Source organism: Protomyctophum parallelum (assembly GCF_964188405.1).
Source record: "Protomyctophum parallelum genome assembly, chromosome: 7".
Taxonomy (NCBI): Eukaryota; Metazoa; Chordata; class Actinopteri; order Myctophiformes; family Myctophidae; genus Protomyctophum; species Protomyctophum parallelum.
The window spans coordinates 51402451-51414072 of record NC_139705.1 but is presented as its reverse complement, the minus strand read 5'-3'; the positions used below and the strand labels follow the sequence as shown (position 1 = coordinate 51414072).

The 11622-nt window shown below is 45.5% G+C and overlaps 1 protein-coding gene across 1 annotated transcript in view; it reads left to right on the top strand.

Moving 5' to 3' along the window:
* Positions 1-7450: 7450 nt before the first annotated feature.
* lamb2 (laminin, beta 2 (laminin S)) overlaps positions 7451-11622 on the top strand; it is a gene marked incomplete at its 5' end in the record, with an annotated part of 71862 nt that continues 67690 nt past the window's right edge. The window contains 3 exons of the mRNA XM_083769893.1: positions 7451-7457; positions 7957-8129; positions 10570-10705. Coding sequence (XP_083626019.1) covers positions 7451-7457; positions 7957-8129; positions 10570-10705 — 316 coding nt within the window. The remainder of the gene's footprint in view (positions 7458-7956; positions 8130-10569; positions 10706-11622) is intronic.

Here is an 11622-nt window from a genome sequence, read left to right as displayed (position 1 = left end):
TTGTATGAGCACCACTGACATAGAAACAGGTCCAAATTGTATGAGCACCACTGACATAGAAACAGGTCTACATTGTATGAGCACCACTGACATAGAAACAGGTCTACATTGTATGAACACCACTGACATAGAAACAGGTCTACATTGTATGAGCACCACTGACATAGAAACAGGTCTACATTGTATGAGCACCACTGACATAGAAACAGGTCTAAATTGTATGAGCACCACTGACATAGAAACAGGTCTACATTGTATGAGCACCACTGACATAGAAACAGGTCTACATTGTATGAACACCACTGACATAGAAACAGGTCTACATTGTATGAGCACCACTGACATAGAAACAGGTCTACATTGTATGAGCACCACTGACATAGAAACAGGTCTAAATGGTATGAGCACCACTGACATAGAAACAGGTCTAAATTGTATGAGCACCACTGACATAGAAACAGGTCTAAATTGTATGAGCACCACTGACATAGAAACAGGTCTAAATTGTATGAGCACCACTGACATAGAAACAGGTCTAAATTGTATGAGCACCACTGACATAGAAACAGGTCTAAATTGTATGAGCACCACTGACATAGAAACAGGTCTAAATTGTATGAGCACCACTGACATAGAAACAGGTCTAAATTGTATGAGCACCACTGACATAGAAACAGGTCTAAATTGTATGAGCACCACTGACATAGAAACAGGTCTAAATGGTATGAGCACCACTGACATAGAAACAGGTCTAAATTGTATGAGCACCACTGACATAGAAACAGGTCTAAATTGTATGAGCACCACTGACATAGAAACAGGTCCAAATTGTATGAGCACCACTGACATAGAAACAGGTCTAAATGGGGTAAAGGTGTCCTACATGTTGCCCTATATAGAATGTATACAATATATATTTATAGTTTATAGTTTATATATGGAGAGAGGATTAGAGGCACCTGTTGCAGACAGACTGACAGTAAGAGACCCCCCCCCCGGCCCCCCCTCCCCCCGGAACCCCCCCCCCCCCCTGCTCCTTAGACTGAGGGTCTCCTCTCTCCTCATACCAGCCCCTTACACACACACACACCCACACACACACACACACACGCACGTGTCTATGTGTGTGCGCATGCATGACAAATCTCATATATCAATTCAATTCAATTCAATTCAAAGGGCTTTATTGGCATGAGAAAACATACGTTTACATTGCCAAAGCAGAAAGAACAGTACAACAATACAGCAATACAATCAAAACAAAAACAAAAATTATGTACTTTGTCAGATTCTTCAATAGATCAACTTCTATGTTCAAGATCACTCGATGCAGGTATAGTGCAGGCATATACACAATGATTAGTCTTTACGGTGGTTGTGTTCCATTTGATATCCTTCTCCTATCACAGCAACTCACAAATCTTGCTGCTGTGTTTGCACATTGTTGTACTTCGCCCAGCAGATATGGGAGTTTTTTGTCATTGGTCATGTTTTCAAAATCTCCGTGTGTGGTTGTAATCTGTGGGAAGTATGTGTCTCTGATGTCTTGGTACAATGGACAGATGGTTAGGAAGTGTAGCTCGGTTTCCACTTCATTTAGTGTGCAGTGGGTGCATAGTCTGTCTTCTCTCGGGATACAGGTCTGCCTATGACGGCCTTTCTCGATCGCGAGACTGTGCTCACTGAGTCTGTACCTAGTTAAGATTTTTCTTTGTTTTGGGTCGGTCACAGTGCTCAGGTATTCTGCCACTGTGTATTCTCTGTTTAGGGCCAGATAGCATTCTAGTTTACTCTGCTTTTGTGTTGCCACTTTCCAGTGTGTCAGATAGTTTTCCTTTTGCTGTTTTATAATTTGGTTTAGTCCAATGGGTTTTCTATCTCGTGGCTCTGTTTGTGTTTGTGCCCGGAGTTCCAGGGCCAGCTGGCTGAGGGGGCATCTCTCTAGAGTTTCACTGTGTGTGAGTGCCTTGTTATGGAGTGCATCTAGGTCACTTTCTTTTAGGTGGTTGTAGAACTTAAGTGCTCTCTTTTTTATTTTGATTATGAGTGGGTATCGTCCTAATTCTGCCCTGCATGCATTATTTGGTGTTTTTCGCTGGGTACGGAGAATGGATTTGCAGAATTCTGTGTGTAGGGTCTCGGTTTGGTGTTTATCCCATTTTTCAAGGTCATGGTTTGCTAATGGTCCCCAGATCTCGCAACCATAGAGGGAAATTGGTTCTATCACAGAGTCCAGTATTTTAAGCCATGTTTTAATTGGGATGTCTATTTTGATGTTTCTTTTGATGGCATAGAATGCCCTTCTTGCCTTGTCTCTCAGGTCCTTTACAGCTTGGTTGTAGTTCCCTGTGCTGCTGATGTTTAGGCCAAGGTAGGTATAGTTTTTAGTTTGTTCTAGTGGGATTGTATTTAGGAAAAATTGGTGGTTTTGGCGGCTGGGCCTTTTTTGAAATATCATGATTTTAGTCTTGGTTAGGTTCACTGTCAGGGCCCATGTCTGGGAGAATTTGTCTAGGAGATCGAGTTGCTGCTGTAGTCCTTCCTTGGTTGGGGACAGCAGCAGCAGGTCATCTGCGTAAAGTAAGCATTTGATTTCTGTGTTTGCCAAGAGGATGCCTGGAGCTGTAGATTGTTCTAGCGTTTTTGCTAATTCGTTGATATATATGTTGAAGAGTGTTGGACTCAGGCTGCATCCCTGTCTAACTCCACGGCTTTGGGGGAAAAAGTCTGTGTGCTTTTCGCCTATTTTGACTGCGCATTTGTTGTTAGTGTACATTGATTTTATGATGTCATAGGTTTTCCCCCCAATGCCACTTTCCAACAGTTTGTACATCAGACCCTCATGCCAAATTGAATCGAATGCTTTTTTGAAGTCGACAAAGCAGGAGAATAATTTGCTTTTGTTTTTGTTTATTTGGTTGTCAATTAGGGTGTTGAGAGTGTAAATGTGGTCTGTTGTGCGATATTTTGGTAGAAAGCCAATTTGTGATTTGCTCAGGACATTGCTTTCTGTCAGGAAATTTAGAATTCTGTGGTTGAGGATCATGCAGAGTATCTTTCCGAGGTTGCTGTTTACACAAATCCCGCGGTAGTTATTTGGGTCATATTTGTCTCCACTTTTGTGGAGTGGCGTTATCAGCCCTTGATTCCATGTGCTGGGGAAAATCCCAGAGCTGAGCACGATATTTAGGAGTTTTAATATGGCCAGTTGGAATTTGAGGTCGGTGAATTTTATCATTTCATTTAGAATTCCGTCTGCCCCACAGGCCTTCTTTGTTTTAAGTGTTTTTATTTTGTCTTGTAGTTCTTTTAGGTTGATTTGGGAATCTAGTGGATTCTGGTAGTCTTTTATGGCTGACTCTAGGTTTTGTAGTTTATCTTTTATTTGTTTTTGTTCTTTGTTCTTCTCGATTGGGCCAAAGAGGCTAGAAAAATGGTTTACCCATATATCTCCATTTTGGATGGGTAGTTCGTCCTGTTTTAGCTTATTAAGTCTGTTCCAGTTTTCCCAGAAGCTGTTTGTCTGTATGGAATCCTCAATATCTTGCAGTTGGTTTCTAACGTGTTGGTCTCTTTTTTCTCTTACTGTGTTCTTGTATTGTTTCAGTGTTTCCCCATATTGGAGACGTGTGTTGTGGTTGTCTGGGTCTCTGTGTTTTTGGTTTGATAGTTTCCTTAATTTTTTCCTGAGATTCTTGCAGTCATTATCGTACCATTTGTCATTCTCAATTTTTTTTCTGGCTTTCTTGTTTGATACTTTTAGGTTTGCTAGTGAGGCTGTAATTTCGAATATATAATTGAGGCCTTCTACTGCCCTGTTTACACTTTCACTGTTTTCTTCAAAGGTTTTTTCTAGGAACTGGTCCAGTTGTGATTGGACTTGTTTTTGTCTAATAGCATTTTGGAAGGCTTCTGCGCTGTGTTCCTTCCATTTGTAGCGTTTTCTTATATTGTGTAGTTTGTTTGGCGTTTGTTCTTTGTGTCTGTGTGTTGATCTGTTTAGATAGGCCGTGGTTCTGTTGTGGTCCGACAGGGGTGTTTGCGGGCTGACTGTGAAAGCTCTGAGAGATGCCAGGTTCATGTCAGTGATGAAGTAATCTACCGTGCTGTTTCCCAGGGATGAGCTGCATGTATATCTACCGAAGGAGTCCCCTCGGAGTCTACCGTTAACGATGTACAGACCCAGTGAGCGACAGAGTTGTAGTAGTTGTGACCCATGTTTGTTTGTTGTTTTGTCGTGGTTGAATCTCGGGGGACATGTTGGGGAGCTAATGTTTTCCCCTCCTGGTAAGTGTTTGTTTCCCTGTGTATTGAGGGTGTCAGGCCCATGTCCTGTTCTGGCATTTAGGTCTCCACAAACTACAATGTGACCTTGTGCCTGGAAACGGCTGATATCCTCTTCTAATGTGGGGAAAAAGTCCTCCGTAAAGTAAGGGGATTCAATTGGGGGGATGTAGGTAGCACACAGGTATACATTCTTTTCGGTTGTGGTAAGTTCCTTGTTTATTTCTAGCCAGATGGAAGAAGTTCCAGTTTTGACTAGCTTAATGGAGTGGATTAGTTCAGATTTGTACCATATTAGCATACCTCCAGAGTCCCCTCCCTATCAAGGTCTACAGTACATGTATTGCTTGTTCATGCATGTTCACATAACAACACTCCACACACACACACACACACACACACACACACACACACACACACACACACACACACACACACAGAGGTCCCTGGAGGCTGCCGGAGGGAGGAGGAATGAACCCACCTCAGGATGTCCAGTGGAATGTGTGACGCCATGTTGGTGAAGGTTTATTTCCTACTGTTATCTATACTGTTACTGTACCTCCCACACGTCACATCACATCACATCAGCAGCAAAGCATTCACTCACACCGACACGCAAGTCTATACCACGCAGCAGTACAGGGGTTGGTTGACTGACTGACTGACAGGTCTACCTCACAGTACAGGGACTGACTGACTGACTGACTGACTGGTCTACCTCACAGTACAGGGACTGACTGACTGACTGACTGACTGACTGACTGACTGGCAGGTCTACCTCACAGTACAGAGGCTGGTTGACTGACTGACTGACTGGTCTACCTCACAGTACAGGGACTGACTGACTGACTGACTGACTGACTGACTGGTCTACCTCACAGTACAGGGGCTGACTGACTGACTGACTGGCAGGTCTACCTCACAGTACAGGGGCTGACTGACTGACTGACTGACTGGTCTACCTCACAGTACAGGGGCTGACTGACTGACTGACTGACTGGTCTACCTCACAGTACAGGGGCTGACTGACAGGTCCACCTCACAGTACAGGGGCTGGTTGACTGACTGACAGGTCTACCTCACAGTACAGGGGCTGGTTGACTGACTGACAGGTCTACCTCACAGTACAGGGGCTGGTTGACTGACTGACAGGTCTACCTCACAGTACAGGGGCTGGTTGACTGACTGACAGGTCTACCTCACAGTACAGGGGCTGGTTGACTGACTGACAGGTCTACCTCACAGTACAGGGGCTGGTTGACTGACTGACAGGTCTACCTCACAGTACAGGGGCTGGTTGACTGACTGACAGGTCTACCTCACAGTACAGGGGCTGGTTGACTGACTGACAGGTCTACCTCACAGTACAGAGGCTGGTTGACTGACTGACTGACTGGTCTACCTCACAGTACAGGGACTGACTGACTGACTGACTGACTGACTGACTGACTGGCAGGTCTACCTCACAGTACAGAGGCTGGTTGACTGACTGACTGACTGGTCTACCTCACAGTACAGGGACTGGTTGACTGACTGACTGACAGGTCTACCTCACAGTACAGGGGCTGACTGACTGACTGACTGACTGACTGACTGGTCTACCTCACAGTACAGGGGCTGGTTGACTGACTGACTGACAGGTCTACCTCACAGTACAGGGGCTGACTGACTGACTGACTGACTGACTGACTGGTCTACCTCACAGTACAGGGGCTGACTGACTGACTGACTGACTGACTGACTGACTGGTCTACCTCACAGTACAGGGGCTGGCTGACTGACTGACTGGTCTACCTCACAGTACAGGGGCTGGTTGACTGACTGACTGACAGGTCTACCTCACAGTACAGGGGCTGACTGACTGACTGACTGACTGACTGACTGGTCTACCTCACAGTACAGGGGCTGACTGACTGACTGACTGACTGACTGACTGACAGGTCTACCTCACAGTACAGGGGCTGGTTGACTGACTGACTGGTCTACCACGCTGCCCTTTTACCCGTCTGACCAGCTCATTTGTGCTTTCTGCACCAGCATCTTTCTTTAGTACGTCCACGTAGGTTACAGTATAGGTGTGGGACGTCCTCTCCATCGATGCCCGTGTGTTGGTTCCTGCACAGTACACGTTTCTTTGGCCAGGAGTTCTTGGTGTCGGTCGGTGGCAGTGGCCAATTGTTGAGCAATTGTTGTTTTTTCTCCATAGTCTCCTGAACTTGAACACAGCATTTCGCGCTGCGACGCGTTGAGAGCTTATAGATCTGCTATTTTCGCTACTTTAGTCCAAAAGTGCCCTCTTACAGGATGTCAGCACCTGCCTCTCTAACACTGTCTGCACGTGCCTGCAGGCAGTGGTGAAGAAAGTACTAGTAAAAGTAAAAATACCGCAATGTAGATGTACTCCATGTGGATGTACTCCACTACTAGACTATTGAGTCATGTTCTTCTCTTGCTGCTGAACCATATGACGGAAACAGAAAACATTGTCTGCAGGTCTGAGATTATTTTTAAGTAGTACCACACTGGCATCTATTCCTATAGCTTCAGCCTTACATAAACATTCCTTTCCACCATTTTCTCTGCTATCATTAACGCATTATTGAACGAATAATTAGTGGACGCACTCTGAGCCCCTCACCAATTTTTCTTTTCCCACCGGAAAAATATACTTTTAGTTACTCCACTGCGCCCTCTAAATCTACTAGATTTCCTTATTAGTTTGGCTTCCGGGATTTGACTGACCTGTAAGTCAGTGACCTCCCATCCTGTCTCTCTGCAGGAAGTGATAAAGTCTCCACTCTGTCCAGGCCAGGATGGATGGATAGGACCCTGCATTAAAGATAGCTTAGTTTTGCATTCTAAAGACTCCAGGATGGATGGATAGGACCCTGCATTAAAGATAGCTTAGTTTTGCATTCTAAAGACTCCAGGATGGATAGTAGGACGCTGCATTAAAGATAGCTTAGTTTTGCATTCTAAAGACTCCAGGATGGATGGATAGGACCCTGCATTAAAGATAGCTTAGTTTTGCTTTCTAAAGACTCCAGGATGGATGGATAGGACGCTGCATTAAAGATAGCTTAGTTTTGCATTCTAAAGACTCCAGGATGGATGGATAGGACCCTGCATTAAAGATAGCTTAGTTTTCCATTCTAAAGACTCCAGGATGGATAGTAGGACACTGCATTAAAGATAGCTTTGTTTTCCATTCTAAAGTCTCCATGATGTTAAGTGTAGACTGGCACTTTGCACTTAGCCTCGCGTAGCCAGACAACTATTCCATAATCTCTGAATGCTATATAAGAGTCTGGAACTACAGCTCCTGAATGCTATATAAGAGTCTGGAACTACAGCTCCTGAATGCTGTATAAGAGTCTGGAACTACAGCTCCTGAATGCTATATAAGAGTCTGGAACTACAGCTCCTGAAAACCGAGTAAGGAAGCTGCCATTTCCTTTCACGAAAATATATATTTTAAAAGGCGATGCGCTTTCTTGCTGGCCCTGCGTTTCCCTGGTCGTACGGGGGTCCTTTCTTGCTGGCCCTGTGTTTCCCTGGTCGTACGGGGGTCCTTGACATGACACGGAAAGGTTTGAGAACCACTTTTAAAGTGAATTTATTTTCCCCCTCTCTCTCTCTCTCTCTCTCTCTCTCTCTCTCTCTCTCCCACAGCCTTGGCGTGGTGCGCCATAGCCCTGGAGCCCGACGCCGCCCACGGCTGTACGCACGGCAGCTGTTACCCCGCCACGGGAGACCTTCTGGTGGGCCGCGAGAAGAAGCTGAAGGCCTCGTCCACCTGCGGAGCCAGGAAGAGAGAGCCCTACTGCATCGTCAGCCATCTGCAGGTAGGAAGAGAGAACCCTACTGCATCGTCAGCCATCTGCAGGTCAGTCAGTCAATCAGTCAGTCAGTCAGTCAGTCAGCCATCTGCAGGTCAGTCAGTCAGTCAGTCAGTCAGTCAGTCAGTCAGCCATCTGCAGGTCAGTCAGTCAGTCAGTCAGTCAGTCAGTCAGTCAGTCAGTCAGTCAGTCAGTCAGTCAGTCAGTCAGTCAGTCAGTCAGTCAGTCAGTCAGCCATCTGCAGGTCAGTCAGTCAGTCAGTCAGTCAGTCAGTCAGTCAGTCAGTCAGTCAGTCAGTCAGTCAGTCAGTCATCTGCAGGTCAGTCAGTCAGTCAGTCAGTCAGTCAGTCAGTCAGTCAGTCAGTCAGTCAGTCAGCCATCTGCAGGTCAGTCAGTCAGTCAGTCAGTCAGTCAGTCAGTCAGTCAGTCAGTCAGTCAGTCAGTCAGTCAGTCAGTCAGTCAGTCATCTGCAGGTCAGTCAGTCAGTCAGTCAGTCAGTCAGTCAGTCAGTCAGTCAGTCAGTCAGTCAGTCAGTCAGTCAGTCAGTCAGTCAGTGCACCTTGACACCTGTTCTCACTTTGATGTAACCTTGTGGTTAGAGTGTCCGCCCTGAAACTGGGAGGTTGGGGGTTCGATCCCCGGCCGGGTCATACCAAAGACTCAAAAAATGGGACCCAATGCCTCCCTGTTTGGGTCCCCATTACACACTATATATGCCATGCGCTACGAGCTTGTAGATCTGCTATTTTAGAAAAATCGAAGAACGACTGACATAGAAACATGGCTTTTTCAGAAAACTGTCTGGATGGGTTAACCCATTCTGACCGGGCACCCATTTTGGTGTTGGCATCATGTTGTGGTTTAGCTATTGAAAAATAGCAGATCTACAAGCTCATATCGCGCCACCGAGTGGCGCGATACGAGCTTGTAGGTCTGCTATTTTTTTTAAAATCGAAGACACTTTTAGAATCTGATCTCAGGTCAGAATGGGTTAATAATGAAACTGTCAGGATGTAATAGACATTTTTAGAATCTGATCTCAGGTCAGAATGGGTTAAGACCAAATGGTGCTACGGTACGTGCGTGCTAAGGGCTAAGGTGGAGTCTGAAGAGGGGAGTCTTCAGAGTAGACTACGGGGGAAGATTGGGAGTGCGTCATGTGGTTCCGTTTGCATTGGGGAGTTCATTGCACATGGATGTTTTAGGGAAGGTTCTGACAGATTGAGCAGGAGCCGTTGGTACGAGAGTTGTCCAGGATGTTTTAGGGAAGGTTCTGACAGCTTGAGCAGGAGCCGTTGGGTACGAGAGTTGTCCAGGATGTTTTAGGGAAGGTTCTGACAGCTTGAGCGGGAGGCGTTGCGTTGGTACAAGAGTTATCCCAGATGTTTTAACCCATTTTGGGGCGTGAACCCCTTATGGTGTTTTAAGCATTATGTCATGCTTCAGCTGTTGAAAAATAGCAGATATAGCGCTATGAACTTGTAGGGTCTACTATTTTTTTTTTAATGGTGAAAATGTGGCGCACATCTTTGAATATATTATATTCTTTCAGAGTGAACGTTTTTAACTCAAATCTTTGCTTCTGGGAGGATGTCTCTGGAACAACATATTTACAGATGGGGGTCGGCGGCCAAATACATACAATTATTGGGGTTCTTGACATGAAATATTGATACAGAAACATGAGGTATTATTATTATAAATATTGAGAACCACTGCCAGAAACATGAGGTATTCCAGAAAACTGTCAGGATTTATGATGATGATGATGATGTTCATTGACTATACCTACGCTGTGGAATGATTTCCCACTCTGCTTGAGAAACGCTGTTTCTGTTGGCATCTTTAAGAAAGCTACTGAAAACGCATTTGTACCGCAAACATTTTGGCTCGCTCCAGTGATTTCTATGTACTGTTCTATCTTATCTATTTCTAGGTGCTGTCTTTGCTGCTCTGCTGTTTCTTATTTCATTGTTGGTTTATTTTTTGATTGAGATATTCTTGTTTTATTCCTTTTATTTTATTGTACAGCACCTTGTAACAACTGTTTTGAAAGGTGCTCTATGAATAAAATGACCTTACCTTACCTTACCTTACCTTTCTTCACTGAGGAAAACTGAATAAAAACTAAATAAAAACTATATGATGACATATACACCCTTAACCCATTCTGACCGGGCACCCATTTTGGTGTTGGCATCATGTCGTGCTTTAGCTATTGAAAAATAGCAGACCTACAAGCTCATATCGCGCCACCGAGTGGCGCGATACGAGCTTGTAGGTCTGCTATTTTTGAAAAAAATCGAAGAACGACTGACATTTTTAGAATCTGATCTCAGGTCAGAATGGGTTCATCAGACCAGTGTGTTGTCCAGTGGAAACCTCGTATGAATCTGATCTCAGGTCAGAATGGGGTTAATTCTCCTTCCTTCCTTCCGGCTCTCAGGATGAGAAGAAGTGCTTCCAGTGTGACTCGCGGCGTGCGTACGACCCCGTCTACAACACCATCAGCCACCGCGTCGACAACGTGATCACCACCTTCAAGCCCCACCGCAAGAAGTCCTGGTGGCAGTCAGAGAACGGTGAGTTAAACCGCAAGAAGTCCTGGTGGCAGTCAGAGAACGGTGAGTTAAACCACAAGAAGTTCTGGTGGCAGTCAGAGAACGGTGAGTTAAACCGCAAGAAGTCCTGGTGGCAGTCAGAGAACGGTGAGTTAAACCACAAGAAGTCCTGGTGGCAGTCAGAGAACGGTGAGTTAAACCGCAAGAAGTCCTGGTGGCAGTCAGAGAACGGTGAGTTAAACCGCAAGAAGTCCTGGTGGCAGTCAGAGAACGGTGAGTTAAACCGCAAGAAGTCCTGGTGGCAGTCAGAGAACGGTGAGTTAAACCGCAAGAAGTCCTGGTGGCAGTCAGAGAACGGTGAGTTAAACCACAAGAAGTCCTGGTGGCAGTCAGAGAACGGTGAGTTAAACCGCAAGAAGTCCTGGTGGCAGTCAGAGAACGGTGAGTTAAACAACAAGAAGTCCTGGTGGCAGTCAGAGAACGGTGAGTTAAACCACAAGAAGTCCTGGTGGCAGTCAGAGAACGGTGAGTTAAACCGCAAGAAGTCCTGGTGGCAGTCAGAGAACGGTGAGTTAAACCACAAGAAGTCCTGGTGGCAGTCAGAGAACGGTGAGTTAAACCACAAGAAGTCCTGGTGGCAGTCAGAGAACGGTGAGTTAAACAACAAGAAGTCCTGGTGGCAGTCAGAGAACGGTGAGTTAAACCACAAGAAGTCCTGGTGGCAGTCAGGGAACGGTGAGTTAAACCACAAGAAGTCCTGGTGGCAGTCAGAGAACGGTGAGTTAAACCGCAAGAAGTCCTGGTGGCAGTCAGAGAACGGTGAGTTAAACCACAAGAAGTCCTGGTGGCAGTCAGAGAACGGTGAGTTCGTTTTTAGTCACAGTCTCTTGAACGGATTACATTTGGTTTTAAGTCGCCCGGAATGTTTTAGTGTTTTA